At 41.4% G+C, this 24,792-nt stretch overlaps 1 protein-coding gene across 4 annotated transcripts in view; it reads right to left on the reverse strand.

Moving 5' to 3' along the window:
* Nucleotides 1-1,216: 1,216 nt before the first annotated feature.
* The window catches only part of ldb2a (LIM domain binding 2a), a 95,604-nt gene continuing 72,028 nt past the window's right edge, over nucleotides 1,217-24,792 (reverse strand). Inside the window, exons 5-10 of one of the 4 annotated variants that reach the window (XM_069171145.1) lie at nucleotides 24,409-24,531; nucleotides 18,956-19,039; nucleotides 13,605-13,728; nucleotides 11,546-11,599; nucleotides 10,558-10,694; nucleotides 1,217-3,499 (exon numbers count right to left, since the gene is read on the reverse strand). In XM_069171145.1, the coding sequence (XP_069027246.1) occupies nucleotides 3,269-3,499; nucleotides 10,558-10,694; nucleotides 11,546-11,599; nucleotides 13,605-13,728; nucleotides 18,956-19,039; nucleotides 24,409-24,531 (753 nt within the window). In that variant the 3' untranslated portion in view covers nucleotides 1,217-3,268. Of the gene's footprint in view, nucleotides 3,500-10,557; nucleotides 10,705-11,543; nucleotides 11,600-13,604; nucleotides 13,729-18,955; nucleotides 19,040-24,408; nucleotides 24,532-24,792 lie in introns of all 4 variants that reach the window. The other 3 variants (XM_069171146.1, XM_069171144.1, XM_069171143.1) reach the window with 3 other exon arrangements.

Consider the following 24,792-nt stretch of genomic DNA (forward strand, 5'->3'; position numbering starts at 1 on the left):
TATTTAAATTATTCAGGTAACTGCTACATGTTCATATTTTAATAAAGAACCGACACGCAGAAGATAGACTCGAATGTGTACTATTGGATGGTCTCGACCTTATTATGCAAAATGCCATGAGACGCTTTGTGTTATGAAATGGCATTGTATGAACAAAACTGAATTAAAGTGCTCATTGTTGGAAACGCAGGTAAATAAAACAAACAAACAAACAAACAAACAAACAGACAACTAACCTTCTCTTGTTCACCCATGCTGACGTTAACCTGCTCATGCAGGTGGTAAACTGTCAGTGCAGTACATATAGACTGCAATTAAAGAAAAAAAAACAAAATCAATGCTAATATCCTTTAACACGAGATGAACAGAACATCCCTGGAGATGTTTTGAGTGAGAGAAGCAGTTTTTTAAACATATTCCTCACATTGCAACTTCTTACATTTCCCAGAATGCATTTTAATCAGCTCAAAGGTGCACGGACCTGCTGCGAAGGGTTTTAACCAAACGTGAACGTATGAGCACACAAATGTAAATTCAAACCTTCTCATGATTTGTATTTGAATATTGGGGCAGGTCCAGAATCACGAAGGGACGTTAATATTTGAAATTATGCTGCACTGCATTCTGGTCTTCTGAGGATCCCTCAGATGTGAAAGTCTCCACCTTATCTGTGCTTCTTCTGCAGTAGATTCCAACCACTATGATCATTAAATGTCATCAGAAGACAGCAGCGCCGAGAAGACGGTGTTCACGATACAGGACCGAGTCCTTTTCTGCCATTAGATCCGATTATAAATGCGGGGAATGTGATGAAACATACCTTTGTTCGGTCAGTCGAGGGCAAAATAAAAGAAGAAGAAAAAAAAATAGAGCAGAAAATAATAATTGCAGTCGAGAAACATAATTTCCAACAGTGTACACAAGAGGATGTTGCTTTAAATGTGTAGCTGGGTCTCCCAAAAGTACTTTAAGTGCTCAAAAACTTTAAATGTGAATTTCAACAGTGATAATTGGGCAACTTAATTAGCTGAGATATGAAAGAAAGCTGCGGACTGGCCAGTAAACAGACCTTAAAAGAGACACTTCTGCCATTTTTTTTTTTTTTATCTCGATTTCTTTTGACGACCGAGAGTTAATAGGTGAAAGTAAATATGCCCAATAAACAGACGGCCGACTACGCGCACACGCGATGCACGTAACCGAAACCACATTCAGCTCCTTTGTAAGCACGGTTTATTGGCACACATAATGGTAAAGCATACATACCAGACATCAGATATGACACTGAACACCTCTGCTATATAATGTACAAATGGTGTCTAATAATACTAGGCTCAAACATATTTAGAAATGTGTTAGCTTCCTTACAAATGCACAAATAAATACCCATAAGATCCAATTGTATAAAGACGCTCCGTCATTGTCCTCTTGCCCGTTTTCAAACAAAAGTCCAACAAAAGAGATCAGGGATTATACTGTAGTATCAATTCAATTAAAGATTAAAGAACAAGTGTGAACACAAACACAGGGATCTCCGAGCATTTCTGTGGGGTGGATGGGATTTTTATCTCGGCTTTTTTTTTTTTTTTTTTTTTTTTTGTAGTTTTTGTAGTTTTTTTTTTTTTTAAGTTTCTCCCTACAGTATGTCACAGAATACACAACAAATATGATCATGTGACTGTGTGGCTGTTTATTGACTTTGTGGCTTTGGTTGTGCACTAGCTAGAGAGGACGTGGGAACGTTTGAAAAGAGTTTGGTTCTGACAAGAGGCAAACATCCAAACCACCCTACAGAAATCGGAAAACCTCCTGTACAAAACAAAACAGCTGCCAAGTCCAAACTGCTTTCAGTGGCTGATTTACAGTGGACAAAATAGATTCCACCTCTATTTACAGAGCTACAAACCTTGTAACAGTGTTCCCAAACTGATGAAACCCGAAAAAAAGAAAAAAAAAATCCGACTTGATGTGTTTTTGAAAAAGCACACATATCAAACAAAATAAAACTTCCTATAAAAATCATGCAGGAAAAGGCTTTAGTATCAGTTTGGGAGTAGGTCGTTAAAGGGAAAGTCCAATTTTCCAGGAAAAATAACAGAAAAACAGAAAAAAAAAAAAAAAAAAAAAAAAACATTTAATGCATCAACGCGTGTCGGCAAAGTTCACATACTGATCGGCAAAAATTACAACGTGATTGCAAAGGATTTTGAGAGAAGCAAAAATACCAATAGACTACGAACACAATCAAACTGGTTTGCATGAAATCACAATCTGTGACGACCGCGGTAATGTGGAAAAACAAAACAATCCTAGGACACAATTTTCCCTCGTTTCAAAAGGAGTCCGTAGCGGTGGAGAACTTTTTTCTATCCTCTTTAATTGGAAATGGAAATAAACGGCAACAGCAGAAACAAACCAACAGCCGAGTGAATTTCCAATAAAAATGCAATTGCCTCAAACGGTTTCATTTGTCTCCAATGTGTGTTTAGACGCCTCCGTCGGCTCTGCTGGCTGTTAAAAACAAAACAAAACCAAAAAAAACCACCTTGCCCTTCTTGAGGTTGCTATTTTTTTTAAATTTTTTTTTATGTCGAGACATTTTGTTGGTTTTACTCTTCTTCTTTCCTCCCCCACCGTCTACTGTCAGCGTGATGACTTGTGACCCGCAGGTCAACCAATCACAGCCGGGGTATTCCAAACTAGACCAGAGCTTTTTGTATCTGAGGGTCCGAGGGGGAGAATTTGAGCCGCAATTTTGCACTGCATTCTTGGAAAAAAAAAAAAAAACAGAAAGAAAGAAAGAAGAAGAAGAAAAAAAAAAAAAAAAAGCCCACGCCTTGCTCTTTTTTTTTTTTTTTTTTTTTTTTTTTTTACATTACAACTGCATACGACTTGTATGCATTTCTTGTCTGTGGATATTGCTGTGCAATGCTGCCAGTTCTCAGTGTTCTCCGAGATGTTATCAGTGATTCAGAGAAGAAGAAAAATATCCAGGACGGACATATTTTGGCTGGACCAGGCGGTGAGTTTGCAGACGGAGGGGGGGAGGCTGGAGGGGCGGGTGGGGGGGGGGGGGGGGGGGGGGGGGGGGCTCTGATTCAGTACGATGTTTGCGAGGCGTAGAAGCGCTGCCCTCGGGTGTGGGGGAGGAGAGGGGAGGGGAGGGTGAGAGGTTAAAAAATTCCTGTCCACGTGGAGTCGAGGATCTTGCCGTTTTTTTTGTTTTTTTTTTTGTTTTCCTTTCGTTCCTCTTCCCTCTTTTGTGTTTCTACTGCGAGGGCTGGGGCGCCGTGCTCTCGGGCTTGCTGTCCTGGGCGGCGGGCGGTTTGCTGCCCCACGCGGCGTTGTTGCCCAGAGCCGGGGAGCCGTTGAAGTCGTCCTCGTCGTCCAGGCCGTTGGTGGCGTCGTACTGCGTGTTCTCCAGACGGGTGATCAGACGCTCGTCCTCGTCCCCGAACTCGCCGCCCATCAGGGTCGGCTCGCCCACGACCATCACGTCCTGGAGAGAGAGAGAGAGAGAGAGAGGACGTTTTACAAACCGACAGACAACACAACAAACAACAAAAACATTAACCTTCTTGTTTCCTGGCGACGCATTTTTTAAAAAGGTCACGTTCAAACTGCTTGTTTAATTCACGCGCTTCTTTTCATGCCCTTTGAATGTTGCGCATTAACATACAACACGGAGTCACCGCTGTGCAAACCGTTTTCCAGGGAACAGAAGAAAGCGCCGTTGTTTTCGGACGGGCCGCCTTAAAGTTTACCCGGCGGAGTTTCGAATGAGTTTGCCACAGAGATGACGACATATAAGCGTCAAGTGTTTCACACAGGCTGACGCTTCGTACCGTCGGCGGTGGCCGGTGTGCACACGGGGGGGGGGGGGACTCATGCAGTTTAGCAGTTGTCCCTCACACGAACGTGTGACCAAGATAGTGTCAAATAAAAGATCCTGATATAAAATTGAAAGTTGAAATCGACTGTCCCCTTTAATTGGGACGTCCTGCCGCCCCCGAACGAAACACCATCTATTTTTCCATCTGATATTACACAGAAAACAATGTTCGAATAGCGTCTTCTTTTTGTTCTAGTTTTTTTTTTTTTCTTTCTTTTTTTTTTTTTTCTTCCCAATTTGTTAATTTTACTCGTTAACATTCTTTAAAGCGGTCTCGAACTACTTTCGAAATCTGGTACACAAATATAATGAATTTTTTACACAGGCAGGCGTGAAATGTTTTTGGTTTTGTGCAGGACCGGCCGTATTTAGCCTCGGGGCGATTCAACATGAATATGCTAAAGTGAGTGAGAAATCACCAGAGAAGAAATTAATGCATATCTCTTTCATCTAATTCCCAGACCGGAGCACCGGCTGAATATCAAGTGAACGCGGATCCACCCCCCCCCCCCCTTCACCCCACCCCACCCCCCCCACCCCCAAAAAAAAAGGACCTCATAATAACGTTTTCATTACTTCAAATAAATGATTATGTATGTTGTCTGTTTTCCCCATAATTTAAGAGTTGAATCAACCACCTTTTTAAATGGAGGAGTAAAAATAGTACGAGGTCGTTTAAGACGACCCCCGTCTCCTCTTCCCCAAAGTGCTCTGTCGTCCGCCCCCACCCCAATCAATACTCATCATGTAAGACATATTTCACAGAGATGGCCTCTCGCAGCGGGTCAAGGAAGGGAAGGAGAGAGAGCGAGAGAGAGAGAGATTGATCCGCCGATATCTGCGATGATTCTTTGGAGACGGCGGCGACGGGCGTTTCGTCACGTTACTCGATTCCGCCGCGTGATTGGTCGATTTGAAACACTGAAGCATCATGAATCTAATTTTTTTGTTTTTGTGGTATTTGTGCGTCCTTAAAAGTCTCGGGATCTTTCTTTAACCCCCCCCCCCTCCCGCCCCCCCCCCGGCGAAGCGCCTTCCCGCCGCCGAGCCCCGGCGCCGCCCACCGTAACCCCGTGAAGAAGCCGTACTGTTAAATGGAGCGCACGCTTCGCTGGCCATGTGTGTCAACGGCGCCCGGCCTGGGAGACCTCGCTCCCCTCAGCCGTCTCTGCAACACACACACACACACACACACACACACACACGCACACACGCACACACACACACACGCACACACACACACACGCACACACACACACACACACAAACCCAGATAATAAAGCTTACTGTACAATCGCGCCTCCGCGCACAATCGCACGCCCCGAACGCCAAACAACAGACGAAAAGGGAAGCTCGAACGCGGATCAACCTTCGCGCGCTGTCGTACGCCAACCTCCGCGCGGAAACAAACAAAAAAAACCAGACAAACAAAAAAAATAAAATTATAAATCCGCGCGCGAGAACGAACACGCCGCCGCGCAAACAGACAAACAAAAACGATCTGAAAACTCAAAAAGCGCACAGGTCACGTCACTTTGATGGAAAGCACGCCGACGAGGAGTTTATTTATCCGAGCCGTCCCCAAAACACCCCCTAGCGACCACTTCGACACCCCACTATGCCTTAATCAGGCTAATTAATTTAGGTGAGCTTTTCAACTAAATGACAATATCCACACTGATTTGTCAATTTGCATAGCTAATTAAGTCATTAGGTAAAAACGTGCTGATTGCCAACAAGGCTCGCATTCGCCATCTGTTCCTCTGAAGAGGCCTGTCAACCTACCTCTGGCCAATTTTGGGCACCCCCCCCCCCTCCTCCCCCACCACACACACACACACACACACACACTCACCAAAAAAAAAATACCCCTCTGAAGATAACAGCTGGTGGCTAGTCTGAGACTGGGGAGTGCCTAATTGTGAGCTAATTAATACCGTCTACTTGTCTACTCATCTCGTTAAGAGTTAGCTTTGGCGCTAGCCACGCGGGCGAGGCTTTGAATGAGAAGACGCGGCGATGGACGCCCCCCCCCACCCACCACCACCACACCCGCCCTCCCTCGCCCCGTTCACCGAGCGGTACCATCAACATATTCGTACGGAGATTAGCGTGCGAGGAGCGCGGAGGACACGTTTGCTTCCCAAACAACAAGTGGGAATTTGGTGATGACAACTTAAGACGCGACGACGGGACGGTCCCTCGAAGCAGCAAAATAAACAAAAAAAAAAAACAGCTGGAAATTAAAAGATGCTGTTAATTAGCCCCTACGTTCATTCTGTATTCAAGTTTACTGAACGCAGACAGGTGCGACAGTTTTAATATTGTGTTCAATTTTTGTTCAACAAGTCCTGTGATAGTTTGAAGTTTTCTTATTGTCAACAAATCTCATAAAAAAAAAAAAAAGACCAAATTCAGCTTGTTAAGCTTGTTTGTCATTTCCCGCTCTCTCTGTGGCTCATTCACTCCTCTCACAATTATGGGTCATAAATATGCAGTTTCATTTAAAAAAATATATATAATTTGAACAGGTGTAAATAGATAATTTTTTATTGTTGTTGTTGTTGTTTTTTTCAGGTGCCCCAGAAGTGTGTCTGTTTGTTGTCAACAGGTTTAAGAGAAACAAGCAGAACAGAAGTTGTTGAATCTCCAGGTTCGTTTACAATCCTGCCATCAGATGAGAAGAAACATCAACACGGCCAAATCGAAAATGTATTGAAAACGTAAGTTGTACTTTCTGTGATTCTTTAAAAAAAAAAAAAAGATTATTAATGTTAATTATTAACGGACTGTGGAGAACGATATTTTTGACCCCATGTATGCTGTGTGTGTACCGCAGAAGTGACAATACGCCTGGTCCTGATTCTGGTAAGAAACATATATAAAACTTCTCTTTGGGTCTATAAATAATATGAAAAAAAAGAGGATTTCTTTTCTTTTCTTTTTCTATTTTGTCTCCTGAGCTGTTTATGCCGCTGCTGCATGTTGTTTGTGTCCAATCCTCCAATCACCTTCAGTGTCAGGTTCACAGTTTGTCCACAGAGAGTTAAGGGTTCGCTCCACAACACCTCTGGTGCTCGCTTCCTTTCTTCCGGCTGGAAGAGGAAACGCACGTCTGATGCTTCATTCAGGCCACTAGAGGTCAGTGTTGCTCGTTCTATGAACCCCCCCCCCCCCCCTCCCCTCCACTCCTCTCCCCTCCCACGCCTCCTCTCCTCCAGCCGCTGGTAACCCCCCCACCACCACCACCACCATTCCCCTCGCGAGGGTCCACTCCTTATTGTTATTGGGCTCACGTAGGCTTGTGTTCAGCCACAACCGAACAACTTCTCAGACAAAGACAGCAGGCGCGCAACATATGTAACCGGCATGTTACCGGCCACGCTGCCGGTCTTTAAGAGGCGTGTGAATGCACGACATGAGTGGTACGCCTGGTGTGTGTGTGTCTGCGTGTGTTTCTGTGTGAGTGTGTGTGGGTGGGAAGGTGGTGGTGGTGGTGGTGGTGAGGAGGAGGAGGAAGGGGCAGTGATGGAGTAGAGAGTGTGCATGTGAAGGAGGAAGAAGGGGGGGAGGGAGGGGATGTATACAGATATCGGTGATAATGAGAGCTGGCACGGAGCCACGCCGCCTTCGAGAGAGAAAACAATTTGCGCGTGCTGCGTGTGTGTGTGTGTGTGTGTGTGTGTGTGTGTGTGTGTGTGTGTGTGTGTGTGTGTGTGTGTGTGTGTGTGTGTGTGAGACTAAAGAAGAGAGCGCGGGCAACCAATCTGCAAAAGATGACGAGACAGCGAGCCACGAGACAGAACGTACAGGGTCATTACAGTGTGTGGAGGTGACCCCGAGAGAGGGCTCCCTATTCAGAAGTACAATTAGAAAAACACGAAAATAAGAAAACCAGCAGATGAGCAGCTCGTTACATGACTTGATGTCAGAGAAACAAGGCAGTCGACTCGGTAGTGAAGTTCTTCAACCGACTGGGATGTGGAGTTTCTACAAGTTCCACGATGTGTCCTAGAAATGACTCGTCCGTGCGATTTAGGCGAAGAAATGAAATCATCGTAGAGTTTCTGCCAATTCTAAAAATACGTCCGTAGACAACATGTTGCTTTTGTCTTTTTGACAACATCTGCTCCTGCAAATATCATATCCACATTTGTGGTTATGTTTTGGCAACTTAAAGGACTTAGTTAAAGCTAGAGAAAGATTAGGATCTCAGACAAATATCGAAAATGTTTACAGTGAATTGAAGCGTCTCACGACTTGTTTACATGTTCAAAAATTGAACTAAAACCACGATCTTTCTCTAACAGTAACCAAAGTCCACTTTCCTGCACCTTCATACGCCCTCCACTCTCTAAAACCGTCCGTACATTGCAGCACTTCCTCCGTCACAAAACACAATCGAAAAGTTCATGCCTTCTTTCTGAACAAATTAGAAGTGTATAAACATCATTTCTGGGAGAGCGCGAAGCTATTCTGCCCACACTGTACAGAAGAGCATTAGCATCTTAAAATTCCCATTAAGCAGAATTAGTTCAGTTTACCAAGATGAACACACATTAACGTCAACCGGCAACACTTTAACGTCGACAAATTCGGCTACGGGCACAGTTTTAGCTGTACGGAAATGATGTGTGTTGGGCAACGCTGGCGTGCTGCACCAGTGTGGCTTCAGCGCAGTAAATTAGATGCTGTAGTGTAAATATAATGCAGTGTGTGTGTGTGTGTGTGTGTGTGTGTGTGTGCAATGAGCAGAATAAAAGTAGAGCCTCTGCAGACAACACGCTCACAGCGGCACTGAATCCTCGAGGGGAGCGGCAGGCATGTGGTGTAATACTCAGCTGTTCGAGAGGCTGTTTAACCTCCACCTGTGTCGAGTTGCCTTTTATGGAGACGTGTAGTCAAATCAGGTGTTTATACCCAGAAACACAGCATGCGGAGTCATTGGAATATATATATATTTTTTTTAACTTATCTGTAGCCATATTACTTTTCTGAGCAATAGAATGAAACTGTCTGTTATTATTATTGCTTATTAGTTCATTAAATCATAGACGCCGGTTATTCACACAGCCTACCGGTTATATGAGGCAGTTAAACTGTTTACTTTAGTAAAGATTTGTGGAAAAATAACTCATTTAGACATGAAAATCTACTGTAATGCAGATTTCGTCTGTGGCTGAATAAATGTTATGGGACATCCTGTGTTAAAAATCGAAAAAATGTATTCTAAATCTCGTTTTAATTACAGTAAATGTTGGTCTAAAAGTATTTTTCAATACAGATTTTCTAGGCAAACAATGGAGAAAAGTACGTCGAATGTATATTCGACATATGCACAAAATAATGGCAGCAATAATGTTGCGTTTCGTATTATTAACATTTATATGCAACTTTTAGGAAGTAAAGTTTGCTGCCATGTTGTTTTAATACAAAAATATCGACATTAGCTTTCAAAAATACATCAGTGTGAAAATGCTTCAGGTCTTTCTTAAAACAGTCGACCCGGTTGACCTGCTGTTACTCATCAAATGCAGTTATGTGTGTTACAGGCCGCATTTTAATGTATCGTTTAATACACGATTAAAATACTTATTAATACGAGTTTAATTTGCAGCAACTTTTCTGTTATCGTTCTACTTTTAAGTTTATTGTTTTGCTTCTTTTTCAGAAGCCAAAATGGTTTGAAAGTGACTGTTAAGTGTTTCAATAAAAAAAAAAAAAAAAAAAAAAAAAAAAAAAGCGGATAATATATCATGACAGTATTATATTGATATCAGCTTAAAAAAAAAAATCCCACATCTGTCAGAATGTACAGTAGTTGGAGAGAAACGTGTACAGAGTTTGTTTCACATTAGCACACCTGCCTTCTGTGCATCCGTGTGTGTCTGTGTGTGTGTGTGTGTGTGTGTGTGTGTGTGTGTGTGAGTTCAAATACAGTTTGTCCACCGGTCCCCCGGGCAGTTGTGAGTGTTCGGTGTCTTGCTCAAGGGCATTTGAAGAGTGGTGGCTGAGAGAGGGCAGAGTGTCACTTTCCACATCCACATTTTCCCATTGGGTCCTAAAGATTCAAAGATGTTTTTTTTTTTTTTAAAGAAGCTCCAGGATATTTGGCCAACTGGGTCTTTATAAACATCTACACTCTGAGGAGGGCAAAGTTTACTGGGAGAAAAGAAATTACGGCGGGAGCTGCGATAGTTAGTCGTATGATACAACCTGCTGGAACACTTTCGTTCATCTTCTTTACTTGTTATTTATAAATCCAGCCGTTTTTGCACCTTCTTCTGCTTTGGTGATTTTTTAATGTCGTTTGTGTCACTCTTTATGATATTTTGTTGAATTTTCCCCTTTTGTGTCTTTTGGGGGCGAGATGTTTTCCTACAAGTCCCTCAGGGTTTCTTTGTTTCACTACACAGGTTTGCGTTTTCTTTTTCTACCCACTCGTCCCGCAGTTTCTTTCGTGTTTTTTTTCTTCTTCTTCTTCTTCTTCTTCTTCTCTCATTTGTGCAAATAAATTAAACCCTAATAGCTGCAGTACCTTTAGGAATGTATCTACGGCTGCCTGTAAAACCCCGCAAACATTCACGTGGCGATATATTGAAAACAAGAAAGAAGAAAAAAAAAAAAAAAAAAGAGGAGGCAAACCGAGTGGAGTTGATGCTTACAGGTACCTGACTGGAGAGGCTGAAGTTGGTGGCGGGGCTGCGCTTCTTGCTGGCGGCGGTGCCCACGCTGCTGTTGGCGCTGCTGGCCGAGTTCTTCCGTTTCCTCCTCTTCGTGGTGGTCTGTCGGGCGGGCTCAGCTTTGGCGCGACCAGCAAACAGAAACAGAGGCCATGCCAAGAACATAATGCATACAGACGGAGACAAGGTGTAGGTGTGTGTGTGTGTGTGTGTGTGTGTGTGTGTGTGTGTGTGTGTGCGTGCGCGCGCGGCGTGCAGTGTGTATGTGAGGTCACAGAGTAGAGGCCATGACGAGGCAAAAATCACATGCAGAGACACAAAGACATGCGGGTGAACATGTTATCCGTGCGTATGCATGCAGGGAGAACACGCGCGCAAAAAAAAAAAGACGTGTTCCACAGATAAGAGCGGCGACTCTACGGTGATCCACGCTTTGTTTTCTTCAGAGGTGAAACCACATGAGCGTTAACGTCTCCCAAGACATGCACTCGTAAGAAAGAAGCCCTGCCTCATTTGCATAAATGCTCAACAATGGACCCTGATGCTCAACGTAATGTAAATCCGTTAATGATTCCGGCGCAGCGCCGCCGACTGCGGCGGTTCCTCGGTAGCATGAAGCAGATTAAAACCGCTCAGCTGAGGCAGAAAACACATCTGTGTTTGTCTTACTGAATATGCTTCCATGCCGAATTCACTCATTTGTTTATGTTCTGTGGAGTTGAGTTGCAGAGCACAGGTGCGTAACGGTATTCACCACTACGTTTAAGCCAAGTCTTTACATGCATTTTAACACGACATGTCTAACCTACATTTGGTAAGTCATCACAGGTCTGAGGACTAAAATCATCAACATGCAGTCGAGCAGCCATGTTCAACACACAAAAATGTATTTCAATGCATTCCACTGAGCAGGAGACGGCTGCTCTCTTCTGGAACTACAGACGATTAAACACTGTAAGAGAGAAGATACCTTTTTTGTGATTTGTGGGAAATATTTCCGTTTTGAAGTTCTGTGGGTGTCCAGCTGAAACCGGAGCCAAAAAAAAAAAAAAAAAAAAAAAATCAGTTTTACTTTACTCATGAATAATTTTTGAAGCAATGACACGACAACGGAGAAAAAGGGAGAGAAATAACGACACATTCAAAGCTACTTAACACCACTGCGTAACTGAAAGATGTTCTTCCACTCATGAGCTCTACACGATTCCTGAAGGTGCAATTAAACCACAAGTGAAATCGTTATTATAAAGACATGAAGCACTGACCCAGAGTAAATAGAGATCTTAGTGTTTTTTCTACTATTTGCAAAATAAGTGCATAATTTATGACTACAAGATTTAGCAAATCTTGCCACCATTTGTTAGAAAACATTATTCCTTTTAATCTCAGGAGACACAAGAAAACACGGCTGTGATCTTCAAACAGATGTCTGAAAATGAAATACATTTTTCGAGGTTCTTACTAATCACACCAAGGGAGATGCTTTCATATTCAGTTAGAAGAACCAGCGACTCATGATACAAACAAAACTGAAACTAAATCAGAGGCAAAACAATAAAGGGGATTTAAAATTTTTGTTTTTATCAGTATCTCTACTCTTGATTCCTGACATTGACAGACGTGTGAGCAGAAAAAAAAAAAAGCAGGCCTATTGTCAGAGACAATCATTTCTGTTATCCGACTGGTTTCCTCCGATGCTGAACCGGTGACGCACTAAGATCACTTCCATTTCCACCAAAAGGGACTTATCAGAGCATAAATGCGCCCGTGGCTTCCTTCCTGGCTAAATCCCAACCGGTTTTCCAAGCAGGAGAAGAATCGCAGGAAAGGGGGGAATAACACGCCACCAATAAAGGAAAAACCCCAATTCCAGCTAAACTGCAAAGATCAGCCAACCGTCATGTCGAAGTATAGATAGATGACACGAAATGACTTTTTTTTTTTTTTTTTTTTTTTAAATGGTAGAACACACAATGGAGCCGTGACTTCAAGGAAGACTTCTTAATGTTTAAAAAGTTACCACGAGGCAACTTTATAGTTCAAAGCCCCAACTCCCACAAAACTATATCAAACCAAATCAAAGCTGCAGATCACATGAAATTATAACAGCATATGATAAAACTGAAGCACCCATAGAGCACAATTAACCATTAATATAAAAGTATTTTTTTTTCCCAAAGACTTCATACTCATAAAATGCTTTTTTTTTTTTTTTTTCCTTTTCTTTGAAGAACGTGGTCGGCGCTGGGGAGACGCTGGCCGGGGAGCTGGATCTACTAGTTTGATTACACTCGGCACTCTTAATTAAAGTTACACAGGTCTGAGTCAAAGGCTTTTTGACTGGTGTTGGTTTTTAAAGACATCTCGTCACGCCTCGCTAAGCATTGCTGTAATTTGCAGCCACTCCAATGTGTCCAAAAGAGAAAAAAAAAATTCGGCTTACTCCCTCTCTCCCCGGCTTAAGACCGCGCAGCCAATTTAAGCCTGGTACTTTTCAGAAACCTACCCTGCAAACATCAATCATAGGAAGCTGAGAGGCACGTTCAGATTGGCAGAGGTTGAGATTCAAGAGGCAACCCTGAATTCTGATTAATTTCATATACCTGACAGGCAAAACATATTTAAGGGATTAAGACATATAATGGCAAATTTGGGAACATAAATGATGCAATGAAAAACACATTCGCAGTGAAAATACTCATATTCCTACACAGTGAGTGATGGGGTTGAATTAGAAGCTGTTTAAAAAGGAAAAAAAGGAAGAAAACTTAAACGCTCAGCAGAGGAAATGATTAGCTCACCGGATCCATAACATTTTCGAAAATTAAAATATTTCTGATGCAAACTTTATTTGCTTGTTGGGACTTAAACTATTTATTTTTCATTATTTTATTTTTTTTGCCTGAACTTTTCAGAGACTTATCTGAAAATCTTTTGCTGAAAGAAGGTGTTGTTTTTCCCCCCAGATTTGTGGGAGCTCCGGGCTTCACTGAATAAACATAGTCCAGATGTGAGCAGTGGGTAGTTACCTGGTGGGGCTACCATTCTCTGCCATTTTTGGAATAGGCATGTCTTGAGACAGTCCCGGGGGCTGAGGTTGTAGGTCTTGTGCCTTGACATGAGCTCCTGCATGGGCTCCAGGATGACACACAACTGCAGACACAACAGGACAAAAAAAAAAAAAAAACACAGAAAAGAAAACAGATTAACTGATGAGCGAAAACGGTGTCTTCTTCACTGCTGCTCTTATCGAGGAAAAGCATAAACAACTTCCATAAAAAATACTGAGTTTGTTGCTCAATTAATCACCTCCAGGAAGACTTTGAGTGATTAATTAGGCAGTAAATCAAGTTTTAATAGAAAAGTACCTTTAAAAAACAAGTTTATTGTCACAGGGTGCTTCAGAGAAGAAGCGGAGGAGGACAAGAGAGGGAGCGAGAGATGGGCAGGACGATACATTTTAATATGAGCCGCCTTTGTTGAGATGTTTACAACTCAGGGCAAAATGTGTGGAATACACACACACACACACACACACACACACACACACACACACACACACACACACACACACACACACACACACACTCGTCTGGCTGTTCCCTCTTTAGGTGCAGCTAACAAACAGATCTGCCCCTCGTTCCCACACTGCGCTCCAACAATGTTCTTCCACTTTAAAGACCTTAAGTACAATATTCAAAGTCTGGAGAAAAAAAACTGTAAATCTGTGGTGATCTGCAGTGAGAGGAACCAGGGGTCAGCTTGTCATCTTAAATACGTCAGGATTAGCGTATCCAGATAACATCTGGATAGCATTACAAGCCCGGTTAGCCCGCCCCTTGTTCGGCACCAGCAACCATCCAGATGCTTGCTGGCCGAGCCGGAGAGCGGTCATTGGCCAGTCACGGGCCCCCGTTGGCGTTAAACCAATCAGAGGGAAACAGTGGGATCAAACTCCAGGCAGGGCGCCCGGCTCGTATCCTCTAACTAGATAAAACTGTTCTGGTTTTCTGCCTGACTTTTCTCTGTCTTGGGAAAATTGACCATTAAATCTTCAGCAACATCCTGTTTAGTAACAAATTAAAAAAAAAAATTACTTTTTTTTTTTTCGATAGCAAACCATATAATGTGATTTTTTTTTTAATCATCAGCTTTTTTTTTTTGCTTGTCATCCTTCCTCTCTGTCTTCCCCCATTTTGAATTTCCTGTCTGCAGTCAACTTATAAATAAAAACGAAACAAGGTTAGCAAGTAAGATGCTTGTATAAGTACAGTAGCAGCAGCTCGATCGTTTATTCAAATAGCTTTGAACGACCTACGTCTACAGCGAAGCAGAAAGTAGCTGCAAACTAACTTTGGGTGGGGGTCTTTGGGGGTGGACGTGCTGAGCAAGCATGTAACTCAATCACCGGGGCTTCAAATCTGTCTCCAATTAACTGTCAAATTTAGCTTCTTTAAGTAATGGAGACAAACTTACTTTGAACTGTAACTGTGACCACAAGCGTTTTAAACACTCCTAGTTTTTCCTGTGTCCCACTAACATCTGAAAAAGGCACCAATGATGTTGTTTAGGCATCAGGAGTTGTTGACTTTGGAAGCAGCTCTTTGTTTTTAACCTGTAACAGTCACAAATGCAGGTGTTGTGTGGGAAAGATTTCCTTGTTGTCGTTGCAATTTGCAGCCACGTGTTTCAGAGCACTTTTGCCTGGAAGAACTTGAGATTGTCTTTACAAAGTGAAACAGATGTTCCCCTTGAAACCAGCTGCAATTAGATATTTACAGTAATTTGTATCAGATTCTGGCCTGAAACATCTGACAAAGCCGAACAAGTCCAGGTCGGCTCGGTCCGACGGTCTCAAGCAAGAAGTTCGACAAAGTAAATATTCCCTCCAGAACTTTGACGAGCATTTTCTGATCTCATGCCTGCATCCGACACCATTTGTCACCGTCTTCAGAAACAGTTAAAATAGGAGCATTTTTCTTATTTGATACCAAGTTTTGGTTGAGTTTAGGCACAAAAACCGGTTGGTTTGGGTTGGAAAGAGCGTTTGGAGTTAAAATAACTTCATGGTTAAGGTTAGGAAACAATTGTGGCCGTGGTTAAAATGAACCAATGTTGGCTTTCAGCAGGAAATAGAAAACAAAAAGCGGAGCTCTGTGTGAAAGTCTGACATTACGTCCACCGTTGGGGTTGTATAACCAACGACCACTGCTGTCGTCGGAGGGTTTTGTCACTTAAACAGAAACATATGTCCTCGACTCGTTCCGAGATCCGTCCGCCAATTCCCCTCAGACTAACATGCTAGAAACATACAAACAGTAAATGTGCCACCCGTCGCCTCGTGTACAGTCTGGTTAACAAGGCGAGCCGTGTCCCAATCAGAGTGTCACGTAAGGTCAGAGCTGCTGCGGTGAAAGTAGGCGCAAGGTTTTACTAGGTTGCCCAAGGGCACTCTGACAGTCATTACCGGGAGAAAGGAGACTGTTAATCATTCACTGCATGCTCAAATGATCTCATCTGACCTTCAGCATCCCACCACTCCTACTTTTTTCTAATGTCATTTCTAATCAACATGCTCGTCCCATCTTTCGGCCGTACTGTCCGGCAACTTGGAGATGAGAAGAAAAAAACTTTTTTTGTTGTTTTACTTTGGAGGAGATGTGTATCGTGTGTGTTGTATCTACAGCTTTGTGCACAACAGCTTTTACACAAATGGTCTGAAAAACACCAGGTATCGTCACGGAAATGTTTCAGCACGTTGGATATTCAAACCATCTACGTTCACTCGTCAGGGGTTTTGAATTAGTCATTTTAACAACCGTCGACTCGGCTGTTTACGCCAAATTACCCGACGTAAACTGCAGCCACGTCTGCTGCTTTTTTCCCCTATGTTGTAGGACGGCAGTGTTTTGATGCCACGGCGCTCGAGGTAAAGTGAACATCCCTGTAGCAGACTAATCCCGTGTTCTCCTCTGATAGTTCCCTTCTGACACAGTAATATCCCTCCCCAGCTCAGCCAACAAGCCCTGGCTCTCAGCCTGAAAACAAGGGCTATTTTCAGGCTGAATAGTAGGAAGCCGGCAGCTCCAATACATGGAAAGGCTTAAATACTCCAAATGAAAAAAAAAGAGAAAAGAAGTGTGTGTGTGTGTGTGTTTGTGTGTGTTTGTGTGTTGTGTGTGTGTGTGTGTGTGTGTGTGTGTGTGTGTGTGTGTGTGTGTGTGGGGTGTGTTTGTGAGAATGGGAGAAAGGCCGGTTGTAACCTCTTATTCAGGAAACTGTCAGTCTCTTTTGGAGGGGCTGATAAACGCTGGGAAAGGCCTTTTTTCCAGAGACACATTATTACCAGTTTAATGTGAGGAAAGGGTGTATTTTACCTTGACGGATAACAGAGGGAGAAAATATAATTTGCGAAGTGTGTGACATGTTGAATAACAGTGACTGCACGGTAGTGGTTCCCAACCGGAAGATCAGGACCCCCAAAAGGGGTTGGAAGATGAATCTGAAGAAATTTTCAGATTATTATTCGTGCAGGAAGAAAATAAAAAAATATATTTGTTTAGGGTTTTCTGTTATCACTGCTTTGTTATTGTAAAAAAAAAAGAAAAAAAATTATAGTTTTACTTCTTCAGACCTCAGAAGAGAATCCAAATGAAAGTGTCTAATAACAGAAACTTGAAATCATACTTGAACTGTGAGCAGTTTAATCTATGCTTCGTATTAAGGATCAAAAATGAAAAGAAAAATTGGGAATCAAACACTGAATCTGTAACCGAGCCTTCAATTCTTACTTGAGTCTTCTTGACGTATTAAAACAGGCAATCTGGCAAATGAAAATGGAATAAATGATATAACATTACTTTCAAACTATTCGGTGGAGTTTATGATGTTTTCATTGTTACTGAAATCAAAGAAAACCTCAAAATAATGTTAAATCCCCTCGTTAAGATGAATACTTTCTGCAACCTTTAAAATAAAACCACACTGTGCTCCGGTAGAGTCGGCCAACTCCTAATTTACCAGACGCACACGAGTTTGTGTGAAATACTTCAGGTTTTAGACCGCCGAGGCACCGCGAGTGAAGCTGCGACTGTTGAGACACAAACAGCTAAAGCTCTTCTGTTAAAACAAATATTGTTGGCAAACAGAAAAACGAGGCGTGATCATTGTTTTATTTGCCAAGCACTGACCATCTGAGTCACCGGGATGAGGAATGAACGGAAGCTAAACCTTTACTGTGTAATTACAGATACTTGAATTATGTGTTTTCTCCTTCAGCCACATTACAGTTTGCTTGTCTGTATAGAAAAATCATTGTTATAGAAAAACAAAAACAGCCACGGTTGCTCCCTCTTCTCCCTCCATGTGTGTCTTTCTTCGCTCGGTTATTATAAGCAGTGGAGGTGCCGTTCCCTGATTCGCGCGCCATTTCACAATTATGAGTCTCAACAGGGAGCGTTCATTAATGTTATGCTAATTTTCTGTATCCAATTAATTCTTCCCTTCTCCTCGCCTCTCGCCTCTCTCCCGCTCGCTCTTGTTCTCCCATTTGGAAATCGTAGCTGTCAGTCAACTGTGGCGGCGAAAAAAAACACACACAAACAGAACCCTGTGAAATAATCACTAATGTATTCAGCCGGCTTATACCTCCTATTTCCGTGAATTATATTGCCGCGTTCAGGTATAAAGACATGTATATGCAGAGAGTAAAGACGAAATAAATGCTTTTTTTTGTTTTTGTTTTGATGCCACGCACTTTTGAAATTATACACTCAAGTTTCAAACGCCTGAGGAGTCATAAAACGTGTTCAGCACATAAATAACAGCAGAAGCTTTCAATTCCAGAGAAAAAAGTGGGAGAAAAAAAAAAAAAGGTACATTTACAGTCGCAATGTGACAAAGAATGAACACGAGAGAGTCGAAAACAATGTCTGGGAATGAAACTCAAGTCAAACTTAAATAGTCAGACGCTCATTATACCTGCAAATGCAAAACTCGAAATAAAAACATCACAGATTTATTGCAGAGCATGTAATGTAATCATGCCAAAGACCACAATAAATACGGCAAAGCATGAATAATCTACATTATCTACAATCTTCCTGCTGTCTAGACATACGAGTTAGTTAGAAAAGGATGAGCAACATGAATTACTGTGTTTAAAAATGGACACGAATTGTTCCTCGGTGTGCATTAAGTGTGGGATGAGAACAAAAAGCAAAGGCAGAATGACAGTCATAGACATTGTCAGACACACACTCTCACACACACACACTCTCACACACACACGCACACGCACACACACACACACACACACGCACACGCACGCGCACACACACACACACACACACACACACACACACACACACAGAGTACTTACCCTGAGGTAGTTGAGGGTGAAGTTGGTCAAGCCCATGCGAGTGATGTTTTTGGACAGTTGTTCCAGCACCTGAGGGTCTTGTGCCTAAAGTCAGCAGCAAAGACATGAAAATAAAGGAAAAGTTATATGCATATATGTATATATATATGTATATATATATATAGACACACACATACACACACTTTTCTATATTTTTATGTTTGCATTCCGCTGAATACCACGAAACTAATTATCTACGACCAATTAGGCTAATTGTCGCTCATTGGTTATGCACAATCGACACTTTCACATCCTCCAGTCACAAATGAAGCTACTTAACATCGCTGCTGCAGTTGTGCCACGAACCTGAATAGAAGCAATATTTTTTGCTCTTTAATCTCACACTCCTGTCAATTCATAAACTAATTTATCAATATTACTTTGTCATTTCATTTAAATTTCCACTCATTTGCATTTACAAAAAAAAAAAAAAAAATCTTTACTGGACTGGATGATGTTTGCTGAGTGGATGTATATGAAGCCTGAACAGCAGAGAAAATTAAATAAACAACGAGAAATTACAGAAAACTATAGTCAAAAATCTGCAGACGTAAGCTGACTCTCAATTTTATGCATCGCGCTTTCTGATTCTGTAAAGTGTAAATGAGTGTGAGGGGATGTGTTCAAGTTGCATTAAGCACACAAAAGATTAAAAACTGACCACCGTCCGAATCAATTCCAAAAAAATATATCTAATTTGCAACACTGATTATAGAATATGCGTAAGGAGTGAAGAATGCATCTTAAATAAGAACAAAGCAAGAAAAAAAAATCAAAAACAAAAAAACATAAAGCCGAGATAGCAATTACAGGAAGGTTTCTGAAGACACGTGATTATTCACTGAGCTTGTTTGCTGCTCCTCGAATGAGCATTCAAATCATAAAAAAAAAAAAAAAAAAAAGCTTTAGGTATTGACAGAGCAAAACACAGCCCAGACCGAGCAGAAGCAGTGAGCACACTGGCATTCATACCGCCTCATGAAAAATGCATCACTCTATCTCCAGTCGCATCTGTGTGTGGAGAAAGTCAAGAGGGACGCGAGGGGAGTCCTTTTGTACCGTCAGCAGACCAACATGAGTGACAGGAGAATTGCACTAGTGTGCGTTATTGGCAGCCGGCGGATCACAATCGGAATTACTTTAGTCATCACGAAGAATTAGGCTGAACGCGCCGTACACCGATTTGTCTTGGCAGCACCGGCGCGGCCGCGTATCAACAATTTTGTGTCGTAAATGATGGCACATACGGCGCGGGGACGACGGAGACACTCAGTTCAAGAGGCCGGAGAAAATAACACAGCACAGACTGCAGGGGAACATATTCCGACTTTTAAAATGCGTGGCAGCCGCTCAAATATGAAAGTTTAAACACGGTCGGTGGGTATCGACGGCATATGCATCAAACTTAAAGTGAGAGAAGTCAGGAGGCCGTTCGGCAGCGGCGCAACCTTACTTACTAACTGCTTAACCTATAAAGCTTTATAGCACTTGAGGAAGACATTTATGAGGGAAAATACTGCATTTTTAAACGTGCTGCATCTATTTAAATGATCACATTTCATAGTTAACGTGCAGATTAATATAAATGACCATCTTATAAAGTATCACAGGTTGCGTAACCCAGCCATATCTAATGTGGTTAAAATTAGCTACTGTCTTTAAATTAGCTACTGAGACGGCAAATGCGACGTCCACATTAACGTATCAGTAATAATGATGAAATAACAACAGTCATTTGGGCAATTTTCTGGGCTAAACTGCTACTTTCAATGCATTTCAATTTGTACTTATAAAAAACACACGCAATAGCGTATTCTTACATTGTTGTATTCCTATTTTTTTACTTAATTAAGGGCGAATGCTGCTATTAATGTGTGAAACGGTTGATATTGTTACTACAGTACGTTATTTTTCATGTTGTGCAGTTTTACCACTCTGAGAACAAGAGCCTTAACTTCTGGGACACGAACTAGAGTTTGGACTTCATTCCCAATATACTGTGATTTAAAATTCTACTCAACTACAATTCACTCAAATTTATCAATTCATTACATATTCTACTTTTTAAGTAGTAAGTCGTTTGATAGCACAAACACTGGTTTCATACAAATATATTAATAGAAAGATGACAAAACAGCTGTTACTGTGCCTTCTTAATACATTATTTTTTTTTTTGCCATTGTGCGGTTTTCACACTCTCAGAAAAAGGACACAAACTTCTTCTCCAGCGGTGTCAAGGACTCTGTAGAGTTTTGAGTTACTTTATTTCCATTATATTGCGACTTGAATTTCTTCTCTACTCCAATTCACGACAAGATAAATATTGTACTTTTTACTGCAGTATTTTGCAGGTAGAGCAGATGTTGTTTTAAAGAAAAACGCAGTGGTTTTATGAGAATATACTTCGAAAACAGATCCTCAGCCAGCTACGACAAGTCAAATGCGGTTTTATTTACCGATAATAATGCAGTAATATAACAAAACACTTTCATAGGATGAGTACATTTACTTGGACTAGACTAGATGTCCATTTTTCTGCACATCCTCCTGTACTTTAACTTCAGTATGATTATGACAGTGGGACTTGTAATAGAGTATTTTAACTGTGTTACTGTTACTTTTACTTTAGTAAAGGATCCGGATACTTCCACCACTGCTGTTTGTCCGTAATAAAGTTGAAACTAAACTTGATACAGCAACAGGTCTCTAAAGGGACTTACGGCCGCCATGTTGGAAGAACAAGACCCGAGTGAAGATCTAATGCACCTGTCAATCATGCAAACAAATGCTCTCTGTAATGTCACTCCTAAAACTATCATCTATACAAACATATGGATAAAAAAAAAAAAAAGAGTGAAAAACATGACAGTTTTGTAACTGACAGATGAGTTTCAGCATCTAGTGGTTGTTGCAGGAACTGCGGCTGTGATGGTTTTGCTTGTTTTTGACAGAAGAACTGAATGGACATTTGAAGTTTGTTCTTTTACGAAGCTGACTTTTTTTTTTTTTTTTGGGGGGGGGGCTTAATTGGAAAAATCTCTTTGAACTTTGCATACAAAGGTTGTTTGAATCCCAACCATTATTTGAATATTAGCCTTTATTGGAGAAATTATGGCAAATCAAAAGTGCTTTGATAGACATAAAAATGTAAACCTGTTCATCCAGTATTTTTTTGCTCAATACACTTATTATACTTATACTATCTCTATATTCAGAATGTCCTGTGATGTTTTAGGTTTGTGTCACTTCATTTCACAGTGAACTCAAAGCTACTTTTCTTACAACGAGCACACCATGTTGTCGCTGACCTTATCCTTAGTCTTGTATTTCTACTTAACCAAAATAGCTTTGATACTTCCTCCATCCCTGATTTGACGAGTCAGTCAGTAACGTCTGAGATCAATTGCAGGCTCGTTCTTTTTTAAATTTTCTAAAAACTATATTAAGATCAAACTTTTTTTCTTTTTTCTTTTCCAAACAGTTCCTCATGAGGAATGTTTAAAAAAAGAAAGAAAAGTGCAGCAGCGGTTCAGCTCACTTCAGAAAGTGGGCCCTTCCACTGGAGCTACATCTGTACTGGAATCTACACCTTCAACTCCCCTATTCTGACTCCCATGTGTCTATATCTGCTTTCATTAGTCCAGACAGCGATCAAAAGAGCGAACTCACACACATATCACTGAAGATCTTGGCCAGGACCCACAATACCGCACAATATCCCACTCTCCAGGAATTAGAGTGAATACCCAGAGGGGCCAATTTATTGGGGAGCGAAATTCATATGAAGATTTGGCCAAAAAAGAAAAAAGGAAAAGAGGTTGGCTATGCAGGCTGCCTCTGACACACACCTTTAGCTACACGGGGGTATATAAGAAACTGCTGGAGGAATGAATCCTGTTTTATTCCTCAAGCAAATGAGGAGCTGCATATGCAGCATCTGTATTACATATCACTTGCTGACCAGAAAAACCCATGTTTTATTTTAATTTTCTTACCAAAGCCCTTTTCTAGACACGGGAATATAAAAATGTTTTTTACTTCATCTATGGCGCCTTTTGTCAGTGAGACTACTGGTGACTTTTACACGAAATGAGCCACGTACCCGTGTGATATTTGGTACTTTTTATATGTGCGAGGAGGCAGCGGCATCACGGCTGTAAAAACAGCAGGGATCTGAACAATAAAGAAAAAAAAGTGTTCTTTCTTCTGTAAGGGGAAGCATCAATGATAGATTTTAAAACTAATTTTGACGATTAAGTCGTCATTAATGAAAAACATTTATGAGATAAAAACAAAAAATCATGCTGTCTGTTGTTTAAGTCCAGCTGTGCACATGTACCTAATGGCAAGACTTTTAAAAGATCATAAAAGGCTTTTTTTTTTTTTTTTTTTTTTTTTTTTTTTTTTTTTTTAAATATTAAGCTCAGAGTTGAAAGTACAAGGAAAGTATTTCCTGTTTGCTCAATGTAGTGAAGTATAAACTTATGACAGTCTCCCCTAACAACATAAAGTCTCAGCTTACAGTTTATCACACTTTTTTTTAAATTTTATTTTATTTTTACTCACAAAAGATGACAGTGGAGAAAATTATAACAGCGACCTTTACTTTCTCTTTGCGTATTTAACCTTGTGCTGCCGTACCCTTTGCATTAATCTGACGGTATTCAAATCAGACGTGTGCAATGCGAAGTGTTACGCTGATGTTACCTTGTAAGATTCCCATCATGACTTTGACAAAAAGTGACCTCAGCGCTTATTAATACAAGTGAAAATTACCATCGCATTTACGTAAAGACGTGGGGCTTCAGAGTTGTTTTTTTTTTTTTTACAACCCTTGGGTCCTTGAAAAGCACCGTTGTAAAGCTTTGCAGCCAGTCTGGATATATGTGTAATTTGTCTTTGTTTACTTACAAAATGTTGTCTCCCCCCCCTCCCCCCCGCTAACAGCAGTCATGTCTTGTACAGTTGTAGTTCAAACTCATTTGAAAACAGAAGACCTTCTGCTCGCTCCAGCTTCACTCCACAGCTCCAGTGACTAAATGTGTGTTACACTTAGAGGAATTAAGCAGATTATTCATTCGACCTTGTTTTTTTTTTTTTTTTTCTCCCTCTCTCGCTCTCCTTTTTCAGACAAGGGCCCCATTTTTTTTTTTTTTTTTTTTTTTTTTTTAATCCTCGGTGGCCTTTGATGTCTGCAAATAAATTGGTTTGCAAAAATCCCTCCAAACTGCTTTGTTGGCGTTTAAATTTCATATGCTCATGAATAGCTTCTAAAAAGTGTCTCAGCAGAGTGCAGAGACCCTCGTTAGTATTCAATAAGTGACACCTTAAATGGGCAGATATGGGGGGTGGGGGGGGGGCGACTTTTTTTTTGTGTGTGTGTGTGTGTCGCGTGTTAACGATGTCACACTCACGTGCATGGCCAGGATACTGCGGGGGATGAGCTCTCGGTACTGCCGGATGGTAAAGTGCCACGTCTTGATCCTCATCAGATCGTCGAAGGCAAACTCCAGTATCAAACGCCCCTCTGTACAAACCTGGACAAAGATCACATAGTCGGTGTTACTTTACATCGTTTTCTCTCCGCCCGCATCGCTTCCGGTAAAAAAAATTAAAAAAAATAAAACAAATTTAAGCGGCTGGCAGGCAACCGTCAGCTGATTTGGACGCAGACGAGACAGAAATCTGTGTTTATTGGCCGGGCTTGATTTTGAACTAGAAAAACAACAACAACAACAACAACAACACTGGAAGTGTTTTGTGTCTGTTTTTTTTTTTTTTTGTGTTTTTTTTAATTC

The sequence above is a fragment of the Embiotoca jacksoni genome, unplaced genomic scaffold, assembly GCF_022577435.1.
Source record: "Embiotoca jacksoni isolate LCO1_2020_lvr unplaced genomic scaffold, fEmbJac1.0.p SCAF_5, whole genome shotgun sequence".
NCBI lineage: Eukaryota > Metazoa > Chordata > Actinopteri > Embiotocidae > Embiotoca > Embiotoca jacksoni.